This window comes from Geotrypetes seraphini, chromosome 5 (assembly GCF_902459505.1).
Source record: "Geotrypetes seraphini chromosome 5, aGeoSer1.1, whole genome shotgun sequence".
Classification (NCBI taxonomy): Eukaryota; Metazoa; Chordata; class Amphibia; order Gymnophiona; family Dermophiidae; genus Geotrypetes; species Geotrypetes seraphini.
In genome coordinates this window covers 150,435,912-150,452,549 of record NC_047088.1, presented here as the reverse complement: position 1 = coordinate 150,452,549, position 16,638 = coordinate 150,435,912, and the positions used below count along the sequence as shown (strand labels likewise).

The 16,638-nt window shown below is 45.5% G+C and overlaps 1 protein-coding gene across 4 annotated transcripts in view; it reads left to right on the top strand.

The window, feature by feature from the left end:
* The window catches only part of CARF (calcium responsive transcription factor), a 152,436-nt gene extending 139,107 nt beyond the window's left edge, over positions 1 to 13,329 (top strand). For all 4 annotated transcript variants that reach the window (XM_033945032.1, XM_033945036.1, XM_033945034.1 and 1 more), the window contains exon 16: positions 12,329 to 13,329. In XM_033945032.1, coding sequence (XP_033800923.1) covers positions 12,329 to 12,450 — 122 coding nt within the window. In that variant the 3' untranslated portion in view covers positions 12,451 to 13,329. The remainder of the gene's footprint in view (positions 1 to 12,328) is intronic.
* Positions 13,330 to 16,638: the final 3,309 nt, after the last annotated feature.

Genomic DNA, 16,638 nt, shown 5'->3' with positions numbered 1-16,638 from the left:
CTTTCCCCAAAAGCAACGGAGCAGGATTACTCTCAGAGTCTTAATCTCCATTCCTAAGAGGCATGCAGGCTAATTACATTACACAGTTACTATGGTAATCAGGTCCCAGCTGGGCTCTTGTACAAAGTCCTGAAACCAGGGAGCCTTAAGTTTTACCAGGCTAAAACTACAGCCTGGCGTTTGGCTCAGCTGCTCACATTTCATGAAGAGGAGAAAACTGTCACATTTCTTAGAGCTCAGCAAACTATAGAAACTCTGCAGTTCAGGATTACATTCCTTTGATAGCTCACACAGTCAGCCTCTCAACAAGAGGAACAAACAAACAAAAAAAAACCCAGCCAGAAAAAAAACACCTTTTCACAGACTCACAGTTGACTCAGCTATATCCATTTCCTCTGGCCAGCTCCCAACCACAGCACTATTATCTTCCACCACCATCGGCTCTGGGGGAAAGAATTCTGGAGACAAGTTACCAGCCTGCTCTTCAGTCATCTCCCAGTCAGTGCTGTTGAACTGCCCTGCATGGTCTGAGGCAAGCTCAGCCCCAGTTTGCACTTCCTGCCTCTGATCTCGTCCTGCTGTTTCTGCCAAGCTTCTCTCTGCTTCCCCTTGCTCTCTGACGAGCCTGGCTTTAAGCTGAGGGAAAGAACCACTCCCCCTTGGCTTCTGATGGGGGAAGGGCATTCCTTCCTCAGCCTATGCCGTTTCTCTGAAGGGAAACTGTTTGTGAGCTTTCTGCCTTACAGGCACTGGATAATAGAAACGCAGATTCTTCTTGCCTGGCTTTGGGACTGTTCTAGGTAAGTCAAAGCTTTCCTGTTCTCTTTCCATTTCTTCTTCATCGCTCACAGGGTAGTCAGCTAACTTAATGTCCTGGGCACTGACCTGGTCAGCCCTTCTGCACCGAGATTTGTATACTTTCCTACATTTCCCTGTGACAAACCTCGGGAATGCAGTAGGTTTGTCACAACTGAAGGGTCCTGATCCCAATGGACACCATTTCACATACTGATTCATCAGCATATCAGATGTTAAAGATGCTCTTCATAGAAGCTATTAACAATTATCGAATTATATACTGCAGGCTAATTCCGCATTACAGAGACCTTTGAGAATCACGTCCCACAAAGGAAACGGTGACTTGATCAGTGGTTTATTGTGGAGAGCACCCTTCAGAAATGTGGCAATGTTTGAGTGACATTAGTGTAGGTTGTCTACAGCTCTGAAATAAGAGAGCCCAGTGACTAGGATCCAAAGTGAAGCCACAGTAAGTCTGAGAATATCTGCCTGCTGTCCCTGGATAACAACTATTACGGTAAGTAACTGTGCTTTATCCCAGGACAAGCAGGCAGCATATTCTCAACAAGTGGGTGACCTCCAAGCTAAGCATAAAGGGATGGAGGGAGAGTTGGCAACTTAAGAAAAGAGATTTTTTAAAACAGACTGGCCAAAATGGCCATCCCTTCTGGAGAAAGTATCCAGACAATAATGAGAGGTGAAAGTATGAATCGAGGACCAAGTGGCAGCCTTGCAGATTTCCTCAATAGGAGTTGATCTAAGGAAAGCTACAGATGCCGCCATTGCTCTAACTCTATGACCCGTGACTCGACCCTGCAGAGGGAGACCAGCCTGAGCGTAGCAGAAAGAAATGCAAGCAGCCATCCAGTTGGATATGGTTCGCTTTGAGACAGGATGCCCCAACTTATTTGGATCGAAGGAGATGAAAAGTTGGGGGGGGGGGGGGCTGTTCTGTGAGGTTGAGTGCATTGCAAGTAGAAAGCCAAGGCATGTTTACAGTCCAAAGTATGGAGCGCCACTTCTCCAGGATGAGAATGAGGCTTTGGAAAAAAATACTGGAAGAACAATAGATTGATTAATGTGAAATTCTGAGACAACTTTAGGCAAGAATTTTGGATGAGTACGGAGGACCACTTTGTCATGGTGGAAAACTGTGAAAGGTGGATCCGCAACTAAGGCTTGTAACTCACTGACTCTTTGAGCAGACGTGAGGGCAATCAGAAACACCACTTTCCAAGTAAGATACTTGAGATGAGCCTTAACAATTGGTTCAAATGGAGACTTCATCAATTGAGCCAGAACGACATTGAGATCCCAGACCACTGGAGGTGATTTGAGCGGTGGATTAACATTAAAAAGTCCACAGGATGTGCAGACAGGGGTTTTCCATCAAGAGGCTGATGGAAAGCAGCAATCGCACTGAGATGGACATGGATAGATGTAGACTGGAGGCCAGATTGTGATAAGTGAAGTAAATAATCCAAAACAGAAGCCAAGGAGGTAAACATTGGCTCCATTTGGCGAGTAGAACACCAAGCAGAAAATCTTGTCCATTTCTGACCTTAACACTGCCTAGTGGACGGCTTTCTGGAAGCCACCAAAATGTCCTGTACAGATTGAGAAAATTGTAGAGAGTCTGTTAGGTTGAAAGGTACCAAGCTGTTAAGTGTAGAGACTGCAGATTGGGATGAAGTAAGGATCCTTGACTCTGAGTAAGCAGAGAGGGAAAAACTGGTAGAAGCAGAGGCTCCCTGGTGCTGAGTTGAAGTAGAAGGGAGTACTACGGTTGTCTGGGCCACCGAGGAGCTATCAGAATCATGATAGCAGGTTGCGACTTGAGCTTGACAAGAATCTTCAGAATCAGAGGGAATGGAGGGAAGGTATAGAGAAACTGACCCATCCAGTCCAGGAGGAAAGCATCTGCCTCGAGACGCTAGGGAGAGTATAATCGGGAGCAGAACTGAGACAGCTTGTTGTTGAGGGGAGACGCAAAGAGGTCTATCTGAGGGGTCCCCCATTGAGCAAACACCTGACGTAGAGGCAAGGAATTGAGTGTCCATTCGTGAGTGTCCATTTGTCTGCCAGACAGTTGTGCTAACCTTGAATGTATACAGCTCTGAGAAAGATGTTTTGATGGATTGCCCAATCCCACAGCTTGAGCTTCTTGACAAAGGGAGTGATATCCCGTACCTCCCTGTTTGTTGACATAGTACATGGTGACTTGGTTGTCAATCCGGATAAGGACTACTTTGTCATGAAGAAGGTGTTGAAAAGCTTTGAGAGCATTAAAAATCGCTCTGAGTTCCAACAGATTGATGTGACAAAGACAGTCTGCGGGAGACCAATGGCCTTGGGTACGGAGACTGTCTAGATGGGCTCCTCATGCGTAGGTTGACGAGTCTGTTGTGAGAGCCTTCTGATGAGGAAGAGTGTGGAACAGCAAACCTCTGGAAAGATTGGAAGAGAGCATCCACCAGTGGACAGACTGTCTCAACAAAGGAGTTACTGTAATGTGTTGAGAAAGTGGGTCGGTAGCTTGTTGCCACTGAGATACCAGGGTCCACTGAGGTATGCGAAGGTGAAGTCTGGCAAAAGGAGTCACATGAACTGTAGAAGCCATGTGACCGAGTAGAATCATCATTTGTCTCACTGAAATTGATGTGAGATGAGACACTTGATGGCAAAGGCAAATGAGAGTATCTTGGTGTGGTCGAGGCAGGAACGCTCTGAGCCGGACAGTGTCCAGAATGGCCCCGATGAACTGAAGAGACTGAGAAGGATGCAACTGGGATTTTGGAAAGTTGATTTCGAACCCCAGACATTAGAGGAACATAATAGTCTGTCAGATCGCTGCAATAACCCCTTGATGAGAGGAGGCTTTGATGAGTCAGTCGTCCAAGTATGGAAAAACTTGAAGACTCTGGGTACAGAGGGCTGCAACCACCACCACCAGACACTTCGTGAAGACTCTGGGGGATGAGTTGAGTCTGAAAGGAAGAACTCTATATTGTAGATGAAGATTCCCCACCTGAAATCTTAAATATCTGTGAGAGGCTGGATGAATTGGGATATGAGTGTAAGCCTCTTTGAGATCCAGAGAGCATAGCCAATCCCCCTAATTAATCAGGGAATACAAAGTTGGTACAGAAAGCATCCGAAACTTCTCTTTGACTAGAAATTTGTTGAGGGCTCTGAGGTCCAGAATGGGTTGCAAATCCCCCGTCTTCTTTGGGACTAGAAAATAACGGGAATAAAAGCCCATGTCCCGATGGCTCAAGGGAACCTCCTCAACAGCTTGAAGGTGAAGAAGAGCCTGAGCTTCCAGAAGAAGAAGGGGAAGTTGCGACGAATTGGAAGGACACTCTCTTGGAGGGAGATCTGGAGGCACCTGAAGAAAGTGAAGTGAGTATCCCTCCTGAAGGATGGTGAGAACCCAGAGATCTGAGGTGATCATCTCCCACTGGTGATAAAAATGGTGAAGACGACCTCCGATGGGCAGAAGAGAAGTCTGATGGAGAGAGGCTGGTGTGCTCAGACTGGGAATATCAGAAAGACTGAGCTGATTTAGCCACAGCAGGAGTCTGAGCTTTCTGCTGTCGTTGTTGTGGCGGTCGTCTAGGCGGAGGCCTGGAGAAAGCTGGTGTCATTTTTTGAGGATAACGACATGGTGGATGCTTGTATGGCCGAACAGGAGGAGTTTTAGGCTTCAGCCTAATCAAGGAAGCAAAAGAGCGCTTATGTTCAGATAGGCGCTTTGTAGCAGCTTCAATGGAATTATCAAAAAGCTTATTTCCCTGGTAAGGTAAGTTCGCTAGAAGGTCCTGCAAATTGGGATCCATATCAACAATGCGGAGCCAAGCGAGGCGGCACATGGCTACTGCAAAAGCAGAAACTCTGGAAGAGAGCTCAAAGGCATCGTATGTGGCTTGCAACATGAAGAGACGAAGTTGTGACAGAGTTCGAATAATTTGTTTGAATTCTGGAAGACACTGTTCCTCAAGAGCCGGATAAAACCTAGGCATTATTTTGAGGAAGTGATTAAAATAAGCAGTGAAAATGTAATTGTAATTGAGAATTCTATTTGCCATCATGGAATTCTGATATAACCGACGGCCAAATTTGTCCATGGTACGGCCCTCTCTGCCTGGAGGAACCGCAGCATAAAGCTTAGATGGTTGAGTTTTCTTTAATGAAGATTCCACAACCAAGGACTGGTGAGTAATTGGGATTTCTCAAATCCCTTACAAGGTACGGTGCGATACCTGGATTCCAGCTTAGATGGTAAGGCTGTAATAGAATAAGGGGTTTCCATATTCCTGAGGAAAGTTTGCTTTAAGACAGGAGTCATAGGAAGCCTCAATGTCTCCTTGGGTGGATGAGGTAACTCCATGTCGGCCAAGTACTCAGGAGTGTACTTGGAATCAGAGTGGAGATCCAGCTGAAGAGCTTTCCCCATGTCAAAGACAAATCTCGCAAATGAGGCAGACTTCGAGGTAGATGGACCCTCAGGAGAAGGAGAGCGAGACTTAGGAGCCACCAAATAGGAAGGAGAAGCCTCCCTGGAATATTGAGGAGGCGGCTCAGAATCCAGCAGCATAGTCACCGAAGAAGCTCCACTACCTGTGACAGGAGGAGTCAGAGAGTGCTTGTGCTTAAGAAGCCTCGATGGTGAAGTCCCCGGAGTCCGAGGAACAGAATGGGTTGAGGCAGGAGGAGAAGGCTCCCTCGTAAGCGGACTCGATGGAGGAGTCTTCGAGCTGGATGGACTTCAAGGAGAAGCATCTGGTGTAAAATCTTTGTGAGACCGAGACTTATGTTTAGGTTTTAAGAAGTCTCGATGGCCTTTGATAAACGAGGCATAGAAGACTCAGTATCCGGAGGAGGAGGTCTTTTGTTTGAGAAAAGACTCCTGAGTGCACTTGGAAGCAAGATGCCTCGATCGAGGTTCAGGAGACTCTGTCCCAGGAGGAGGCGAAGAGTCACTGGATGATAAGCGACGAGACTTCCGAGGCTTGCCTTGAGGTGCTTCAACAGGAGGTTCAGGCTGGCTCGTAGGAAGCAGGGTCAAGGCCGGGAGGAGCTGAGTGGTCAGAATGGCTTTCAACATGTCCTCGAACATAGGTACCGAGACGAAAGGATCAGGTCTCGAAGGTGCAGCAGTGCGCTCCAAAGAGGGCAACGTCAAGGATGAGTATTCCCTATGTTTGGAGGCACGCTTAGCTGGAGGTCTCGAAGAGGCTGGCAGGACCGTAGGCACAGCCTGGGATGCCTGAGACTCTGGAGGATTTTTAGGAAGGGTACCTGAAGGAGAAACAAGAGACATACCCACAGATGAAGACTTAGAAGGGACTGCAGTCGAGGCCTTCGAGACTGAAGTTGTCGAGGTTGAGGCCTTGGTCGAGGCAACCATGGGTATCGGGGTCAAGGTCTTGGAAGTCGAGGCAGTCCCTGAAGCCGAGGTCAAGACCCTTTCAGCAGACTGCTCCATAGTGCCAAATAGTTGAAAAATTTTAGCACGGCATCTGCGAAGGGCTCGAGGTTGAAGTGTAGCACAGCGCGAACAAGTGTCAGGGCAATGTTCGGGACCCAGGCAAACAATACACCAACGATGAGGTTCGGTGATTGAAATTACCCTGCCGCACTTGCTACACTTTTTGAACCCGATAAGAGGCCGGGACATAGAAAAAATAAAGACCGATGAAAGAACGAGGTTCAGCGGCCAGGCCTAGGCCGAAAGTCCGCCAGCCAAAAAAGAAACAAGAAAACTTTTTTTTAATAAAGAAAAATAGATAAAAGACACGCGGGCACAGCGACTAAGAAAATAACAAAGCTGCGGTGCGAGAAGGCAATAAAGAGCTGCAGAGCTGAAGTGAAGAGGACTTCTTTGCTCCGCGGAAAACATTGAACTGAGGTACCTCACAGGAGACGCTTGCCTTGACTCGGGCGGGAAGGCACTCGCACATGCGTGGTGCAGCACTTATAAACACTTACAAAGATCTTCAAGCAAGTCTGCTTGCGAGGCTGTCCGCTGCGGGGCTCCGTCGGTGACATCACCCACCTGTTGAGAATATGCTGCCTGCTTGTCCTGGGATAATCCTATTTTCCCAGAGCACAAGAATTTCTCAAGAAGCTGTGGAACCACGGGGTGCAAGGGGATATCCACTGATGGATCAAACACTGGCTGGCAGGCAGGAAACAGAGGGTTGGAGTAAAGGGCCATTACTCAGACTGGCAATGGGTCACGAGCGGAGTTCCACAGGGATCGGTGCTGGGACTGCTCCTGTTCAATAAATTTATTAACGACCTGGAGACGGGGACGAAATGTGAGGTTATTAAATTTGCTGATGACACCAAACTCTGCGGCAGGGTTAGAACCACGGAAGACTGCGAAGACCTACAAAGGGACCTAACGAGACTGGAATAGTGGGCAAAAAAGTGGCAAATGAGTTTTAACATAGAGAAATGCAAGGTCATGCATGTAGGGAAAAAGAACCCAATGTTCAGCTACAAAATGGGGGGATCATTGCTAGGGGTGAGCAACCTTGAAAGAGACCTGGGAGTGATGGTGGACACAACATTGAAAGCATCGGCACAGTGTGCGATAGCCTCAAAGAAAACGAACAGAATGTTGGGTATCATTAAAAAGGGTATCGCAACCAGGACGAAGGATGTCATCATGCCACTGTATCGTGCAATGGTGCGCCCGCACCTGGAGTACTGTGCCAGGTACTGGTCGCTGTACCTCAAGAAGGACATGGCAGTACTTGAGGGGGTCCAAAGAAGAGCAACTAAACTGATAAAAGGTATGGAAAACTTTTCATACGCTGACAGGTTGAAAATGCTGGGGCTGTTCTCCCTAGAGAAGGGAAGACTTAGAGGAGACATGATAGAAACCTTCAAAATCCTGAAGGGCATAGAGAAGGTAGACAGGGACAGATTTTTCAGACTGTGGGGAACCACAAGTACTAGGGGTCACTCGGAGAAATTGAAAGGGGACAGGTTTAGAACAAATGCTAGGAACTTCTTTTTTACCCAGAGGGTGGTGGACACATGGAATGCGCTTCCGGAGGCTGTGATAGGCCAGAGCACAGTACAGGGGTTCAAGGAAGGTTTAGATAGGTTCCTAAAAGATAAGGGGATTGAGGGGTACAGATAGAAGCAGAGGTAGGTCATAGAAATGGTCAGGAACCACTTCACAGGTCATGGACCTGATGGGCCGCCGCGGGAGCGGACCGCTGGGCGCGATGGACCTCTGGTCTGACCCAGTGGAGGCAACTTCTTATGTTCTTATGTCACGTTCTGGAAAATCATTATCAGTTTTCAGCTTTGCTCTTTGGGCTGGCAACAGCTCCTTGCTCCTTCACCAAAGTGATAGTTGTGGTGGCAGCTCACCTGCACAGGATGGGAATGCAGGTGCATCCCTATCTGGGCTGATTGTTCAGAGCCCCCTTGTTGTCCAACGGTCAGAGCATGGTGGATCAGGTGATCCGAGTTCTGGAGGATCTGGGCTGGATTGTGAATTACCAAAAAGGCAATTTGACGCCAACTCAATCCCTGGAGTATCTGGAAGTCTAGTTCGACATGGCGGCAGGCCACGTCTTTCTACCAGGGGCACGTAGACTGAAGCTGAGCTCCCAGATTTCTGGTCTTTTGGCCAAGTCTGTTCCGTTGGCATGGGACTATTTTCAAGTCCTGGGGTCCATGGCAGCTACAATAGATGTGCTTTGGACAAGAGCCCACATGTGTCCTCTCCAGATGGCATTGCTTTCCCACTGGTCTCCTCAGACGGACACCTTACAGAAGTCTCTGCCATGGACGTTGGAGGCTTGTACCAGCTATGGACTGGTGGCTTTACCCTCCATCCCTTTCCAAGGGCGTGTCTCTGCAGATCGATTCCTGGGTGGTTGCCACAACAGATGCCAGTCTCTTGGACTGGGGAGCCCATTGCAATTGACTTCCACTTTAGGGCTGTTGGACACCTCAGAAAAGGTGGTTGATCAAAAGGCTAGAACTGCATGCCATCCAGTTGGCTCTGAAGAGATTGCAGAAGACTCTAGAAAGTCAAGAGGTCAGTCTTCTCAGACAATGCGATGGCGGTGGCCTATGTCAATTGGCAGGGAAGCACCAAGAGTGCATCTCTGTCTGGAAGCCTGTCTGCTCTTCCACTGGGCAGAGCGACATCTTCAGATGCTGAAGGCAGTATATGTAGTGGGTATGGACAATATTCAGGCTGACTTCCTCAGCAGACAGATCCAGGCGAGTGGATGCAGTCACAGGAATATTTCAGTCCATTGTCCAGCGCAGGGTCATCCCCAATTTGACCTCATGGTGACATCAAAAAACAAAAAGACAATCCGATTCTTCAGATGACGATTCGAACCCAGCAGTGAGGGGCTAGACCAGACATGGGCAACTCTGGTCCTCGAGGGCCGGAATCCAATCAGGTTTTCAGGATTTCCCCAATGAATATGCATAAGATCTATTTGCATGCACTGCTTTCAATGCAAATCCTGAAAACCCAATTGGATTCCGGCTCTCGAGGACTGGAGTTGCCCATGTCTGGGCTAGACGCACTAGTCCATCCATGGCCTCAAGACATCCTGCTGTACGTCTTTCCTCTCTGACTCATGATAGGCTGAGCTGTTCAATGGATCTCAGCTCATTGGGGAAGAGTCATTCTGGTAGTCCCAGATTGGCCTTGCAGGCCTTGATACGCAGATCTGTTGCGTCTTTGAACAGACCATGGCCTCCGGTTGCAGGTGTATTCAGACCTGTTTTCACAGGGTCCGGGTTGCATGGAGGATCCAGATCACTTTACTCTTACGGCATGGCTACTGAATGTGAGGATATTCAGACATTGTTATTGCCACCCTTCTCAAGTCTAAGAAGGCAACTACAATTTCTGCCTACACTAAGGCATGGAGGACTTTCCAGCATTGGTGCGACCAAGAATATGTGGAGCCATTTTTAACTGCAGTTTCAGTGGTGTTGGCTTTTCTCCAAACAGGAGGAAGGCATTCGCACATGCGCGATGCAGCACTTGTAAGCTCTTACAAAGATTTTCAAGCAAGTCTGCTTGCGAGGCTGTCTGCTGCGGGGCTCCGTCGGTGATGTCACCCACCTGTTGAAAATATCTGCCTGCTGTCCCTGGATAACAACTGTTACGGTAAGTAACTGTGCTATTTGCAAGTAGGACTCTGTCAGAACCAGAGAGCCTAGGAACTCTCCAGGGGACAACACTGCTATGACAGAACAAACAGTCTCCATGCAAAAGTGCGGAAGTTTGATCGTTGCATTGACATGAGTAAGATCCAGAATGGGTCTTCAATCGTCAGAGCCTTTCTTTGGCATGATAAAGCATATGGAGTATCTGCTTGAGCCTGAATGTTTGAACAGCACCGTCTCTATAGCCTGAATATCCAGCAACCTTCTCACAGTGGCTTGAACCTTTTCCACCTTTTCTGGGCAATCTGCAGGAGAGTCCACAAGCCTGATTGAATAATGTCCAGAACCTTGTAGTTAGACGAAATCTGACTCCAGGTCTGCAGAAACTCCGAGAGCCTGCCTCCAATACACAGAGGCATCATTGTGACTTCTTGGTAGATGGAGCAGCTTGGGAAGTGGAGGCCTGGTTGTGCCGGGATCGGAAAAGCTCTGCCTGTAGCCCTGGAGAGAGCAGAACAAAAATACTCCTTCTGGCTCACGTGCACAAGGGAAAAACTGCAGGTAGCAGTAGAGCTCCCTGGGATGTAGGAGGGACACAGAAAAATCAGAAGTGTGGATTCCTTCTGCATATGGCTTGCAGCCATAGGGAGATAACCGCTTGTCTAGAATGACACACCTATTGCACTGGAAATTGATTTTGAGAAATTGTCCTTACTAGGTTAGGTATATACTAAACTAAGTTTGTACATCATATTCAAATAACAATCTTGCATTTTTTCAAGATTGTTCTGGAGGTACAAAGCTGAAGATTTGTTTGTGGTACTTAAGATCCTTGCACCAGGCCCACCTTCCCCCAATGATGATTCATGGCCTTTCCATAGGCTTCCTTCCTCTCCCCCCCTCCCCCCCTTCATGACAAGCATCTTCCCTTCTGGTCCTCTTCCTCACTCCAGTTTCTAGCATTTCCTTTATCCTATCTCCTTTCACCCTTCCTCCTCCAAGCTTAAAGCTGCAATGAGACAGTACAGTACAGGCCTGTGCTTAAATGCTGCTGAATCCTGCCCCCTTTTAAAGCAGACTTCTTTTTGAAGTGGTTGAACATGGTAGTACTTGAGTGTGGGCCTTTGCTTAGAGCTGCACACAGCACTGAGAGCAGTATTCAAGTACTGTGGGAACTGCATTGCTACGCCCAAAATTCTGCTGCCCTAGGTGAATACCTGGTCTGTCTAATAGTAGGGCTTGCTCTGCTGAAAACAAAAAAGCAGTGATTAGATTAAGATTGTATTTGTTATAGGAATTTTCAATGAACTTGTACCTTCCCCAACCAGAAGTGCTGTATTTATTTATTTCCATTTCTGTTCCTCAACACTGGAAATACAATATTGGGTGGAGGAATAGCCCAGTGGTTAGAGCAGCAGGCTTAGGACCAAGAGGGCCTGGTTCAAATCTCACTCCTTGTTATCTTAGGCAAATCACTTAACCCTCCATTGCCTCAGGTACATACTCAGACCATAAGCCCTTCAGGGACAGAAAAATACCTACTGTACCTGATTGTACAGTATTTGCAGGCAGTATATAAGGGAAAAAAATACAATTCACTGTGGTATACAAATTTAACATTTAAGGGCAAATAGAGATTGTCAGATGGTAGTGAGTGCATCAGCGACGAAAACAACAAGCTTATGACTGATCTTATTTTGTATGTCCTAGAATGTCAAGCAAGACTTTGCTTTGGGCAAACTAAATACCATGTCATACTAAACTAAAACTTATTTTTGTAAATCCAATCCTTACATTATAAACCGAATCATCCCCAGATACTAGGGCTCGACTCGGTTTACAATGTTGTTATAAAACAAGGAACAACGGGACATAAAAGGAGTCCAATTTTATTGGCACTCATAATACTAATTTAGATTAGTCATGTGCTCATCTAAGGCCTGCTGAAAGAGAAGAGTTTTCAGGGATTTCCTAAACAGATGAAGAGAGGTAATAGATCTGATTTCATAAGAAAGTGTATTCCAAATAGATGCAAAAATGTATGTAAAAGAACGGAAAATATATCCCATGGTCTTAACACCTCTGGCAGAAGGAAATGAGAGTAAACCGGGTCATCAGTCAATTTAGAGCTCGACTCGGTTAACATTAAGAAAAGGAAAAATACAAAAGAGCTAGACGAGAAAAGAACTAAAGCAGGAGAGGTGTAGAAGTAGTTAATTTTCAAAGTGCTGAACCCCTCACATCTAACTTGTGTAAGTATATTGTTGCAGATAGTGGTAATAGAAAGAAGCACTTTATAAATAGGAAGCCTAGGATTTGTAGTAGTATTTTAATAATCTTTTTCTTTTTCCTTGTCATGTTGAAGAAAATCAAGACAACACTGTTTCTATGGACCAAATGAAATCTGGAAAGAAAGCACAGCTAATACCAAAAGATCTGTCTTCAAAGAGAGAGCAAATGTCAGATTGTCAGGACTCCACCGTTTAAAGCCAAGGAAGACATGAACGATTCACAAGTCAGAAGACCTGTTTTCAAGAAAATGGTAGAAATTCTCAAGTGACAGTTTCTGGTTGTGTATGACATGAACATTGAGCACAAGGGATCAATTGCAAAGCCTGGCCATGTACACACACTATGGAAATTTTTTCCATTTTCAGAACACTTTTAAACAAAGAAGTTGATCCAATTGTTATTCTGAGGAATTGCTCTAGTGGATATCTTAGAAACTCAATCATTATAACTAAGAATTTGACTCATAATCTGCTTGTAGCTCTCATCCACCACTGATAAACCAAAACAAATTTTGCCTGGGAGTCATATTTGGTAACCAAATTGTGAACTTCAAGCTATGCAGTATGATGATAAATATGAGAACAAGATGAAAGGAACTGCTATTGGGAAGAAGGCTCCAATAAAATAGAGGAGGGAGTTCAATAAAATGACTGGTTCACTGAAAATAAATTGTTGAAATACTATGTAAGGGTGAAATAATAGTGTTACAGTATGGCTACCAGCATTGTGGTGTTTCAGGGGTTCTAATCATCTTGTCTGTTCTCAAAGGGAGTCGTTAACCTTTGAGTCATGACTGGTTATGGATCCTTTTCTGTTTCTCATTTTTTCTTCTTCCAACTACCTTATCAGCGTTAGAACAGGAATATCAGATCATAATTTCTGTACAGATTCAGCCCAACAGAATAACAAATAAAAGCATCTTTCCAGGAGGCCCACTGTCCACTCAGGTTGCAATCTTATGCAGTATCAAGGTGACAGTAGCATAACCCATCCTATCAAATTAGTTATGTCCTATAATATTTTTAAAATATTTTATGTAATATGTTAATATATATTCCAATTATTTGTATCATTGATAGTGTGCATTTTGTCTTATTTCAGTATAGACCTACTGAAATAGCATATTTCACTTTTTTCAAGTGATGGAACCAACATATGCAGGAATGAAAGGCATCAGTGAGTTTTTCCTTAAATGTTGCATTATGGGTTCCCTGTAAAAATAGAGGATCTTACACATGTAGTTTGCATGCAAGCATAAATGAGGATTTCAGAAAACCTCTATGTGTGTATGTGGCTGGGACATAGATATTTAAGGAGATGTGTTTTGTGCACAGCTTGCTTGGGCCAAAAGAAAATATGCTTTCACAAATTTCCATGCTGGCTCTTCTATCTGCTCTGAGGCAGCTACCTGATTCTTAGGACCTGGAGTCACCATCAGTGATGCAGGGGGCGATTGTGCTAACCTCTGAAATATCTACCACCACCTCAAAAATGTAGGGAAAAAAAGCATTATTTCACTCCTCTCCTTCATTGGCTTCTCTGGTACATGAAAGTTTTTAAAAAATGCAGCAGAACCTTTTCCAAAATACCGGAAAAAAACAAGTAAGCCAACATGCAAGCAAGCCCATTTCACATGCTGAGCCCCTATATAAAATGGAGCTTCACATGTGTTATTGGTGACACTACTAGTAAAGAAACTTTCCTTTAAAGTTTTACATTTATTTATCCATCCAGTTTTGCTATCCAACTTTCTACACAATGTGAAAAACCTTTCAAAGAAGAGGGTACAACAAGAATTAATAATACATTAAAATATAACACTGAATTATCCTAAAAGTATAATATGGTAAATATAGGACTAATAGAAACATTATTCAAAATAAAATAGATATTCCTTAGCGTCCCAGCCACACCAGTCTGGGCAAGTGGGATTGTGTTCCTTTTCCTAGCAGCAGATGGAGGTAGAAAGCTAAAACTTCCAGTAACATCACCAGAATATGGACTGGTGTTAGAACTTTACAGTATTTTTCTTCCTCCAGCAGATGGTAAGGGAGTTCAGGCTGCTGCACAGGTCCTTTGGTCTACCATCATGGTTGAACCTAATAGTTTGCTCCTGCCCTTTCAGTTGGGGTCCTATGAGTATGGAACTATGGCACTTGGGAATACTCATTGGGTGATGGTCAGGCTTGGTCAACATGGGACCCTTGCTTTTGGAGGCAAGGATCCCCATTTACCTCCCTGCTCTCCCTAGAGGCACCCTACAGCTCTGGTTAGTCTAGATCAGGGATAGGCAATTCCAATCACCGAGAACCACAGGCAGGTCAGGTTTCCAGGCTATCAACAATAAATATGCATGAGATAGATTTGCATCTCAAGGAGGCAGTGTATGCAAATTCATCTCATACATATTCATTGTGGATATCCTGAAAACCTGACTTGCCTCTGGCTCTTGGGACTGGAATTACCTACCCCTGGTCTAGATCCTCAAAAATAAAAAGGATTAGACTAGGATTTAGGCTTCCCAGCTTTACTTTATTTCCCTGATGTTCAGAAAAACAGAGTTAAGAAAAAGAAAGAGCAAGTCCAAGTTAGGGCTTTGAAAAAAGACGATGGGGGCCCCAAGGAGTGCCAAGCTGCAGTCAAGCAGGCCATGGGCAGGAGTGCACTGGGCTGGGCAAGACAGCCATGTGGTTCCCTTGACCAGCTTGCCTTGAGCCATTTCCTTCAGTGGAAACAGCTTTGGCAGCATTGGGAGTTGCTGCTCCTGTCTCTAGCTCATAAGAATAGCCATACTGGGTCAGACCAATGGTCCATCTAGCCCAGCATCCTATGTCCACAATGGCCAATCCAGGTCATAAATACTTGGCAAAAACTCATTTGGTCACTATGGACTTGGCTGGAATAACAGCCATTTTCTCCTCAGCAAGAACAGCAGTCCCTGTGAGGACTGCTTCCACCCAACTTGCATCAGGGCTAGTGGTTGGCCCCTTGGGACCAGACTCCAAATTGCATCCAGATTGTGGTGCGCCTCAGTAAGGAGGCCCATTCATGAATCATGCATGTTGCTCCTGGATCTTTGGAAGGGCCCTGTTCAGCTGGGTGAAGCAATTCAAAGTGGATTTGAGCCAGGTAGAGTCCAAAGTAGAACCACGGGTAGTCCTTGAGAGCCTGGACACATCCTTCCAATTGGAAGATTCTGCATTAGACATAGGTTGAACCTAGAACCTCCCTAGGTGGAGGAAGAGGTGGTGCACTCCTGGTTATTCAGCTGGTATGACTGTGTGTTCTTTAGAGGGTATAGTTGAAGCAGATGTGTACTGCATATAAAGCTGTGTGTGGTTGCCTGAGAGAGTATGAACTGCAAAACTGCTGAATATTTTTTCTGAGTTATAAGTCTGGTTGTGAGGTGGGCAGGTGTGTATCTACTGTAGGTGATGTGCATGTAGAAATTAGTTTAGGGGTGGGGATGTTTGTTATGTGGAGGAAGGTAAATGACACGTGTGTATCTGGGTGAAATATTTAGGTATGTGTGTTTGAATGAGGGAAATATGTATCTCTGTGTTAGCTTTTGGAAGTGTGAGCAAGGTGACTTTTAATGACTTGATGCATGATTATTATTGTGATTGTTTCTATAAACCATTTTGGGCTGTACATTGATATGTCAGTCAGTCTAGATATGTAAATTAACATAACCATCTTTTGTCAATTTAGGGCAAGATGAGTCAGTCCTTGTATCCAAATTAAGAAATGCAACACTATAATCAGTAGCAAGACCAGAACTGATCCAACAAAATGTTCTATATAGTAAACTAGTCTTTAAGCCCGTTACATTAACAGGTGCTAGAATAGATGTCTGTCATTCTTTCTTTCTCTCTCTCTCCTTGGCTAGTGTTTGTCTGGGGGGGGGGGGGTTTCTTTCTCTCTCTCTCTCTCTCTCTCTCTCTCCATAGATGCTGGCTGGCTGTCTTTCTTTCTGTCTGTCTCCTTGGCCCCCTATCTGTTTGTCATTCTTTCTTTGTCTCTCTCTCCTTGGCCGCTGGTTGTCTATCTTTTTTTCTTTGTCTCTCTCGCCTTGCATGCTGGCTGTCTGTGTTTAGTCTATCTGTCTCTCTGGCCCCCTGTCTGTTTGTCTTTCTTTATGTCTGTCTCTCTCCCTGGCCCCCTGTCTTTCTTTCTGTATGTGTCTCTGTCTTTCTCCTTGGCCCCCTGCCTACCTGTATTTATCTGTTGTGCCATGCCTGTCTGCCTCTCCGTGGCCCCCTTCTGCCTCCCCATCCCCTCCCCAGAGCAAATTGTTGGTTGGGTTTTAGAATCTGGGGTTCCTAGGTCATGTATTCCTTCCTCCAGCCCAGGTGTTCTTGCTTAGGTTTGGGGTTTTTTTTT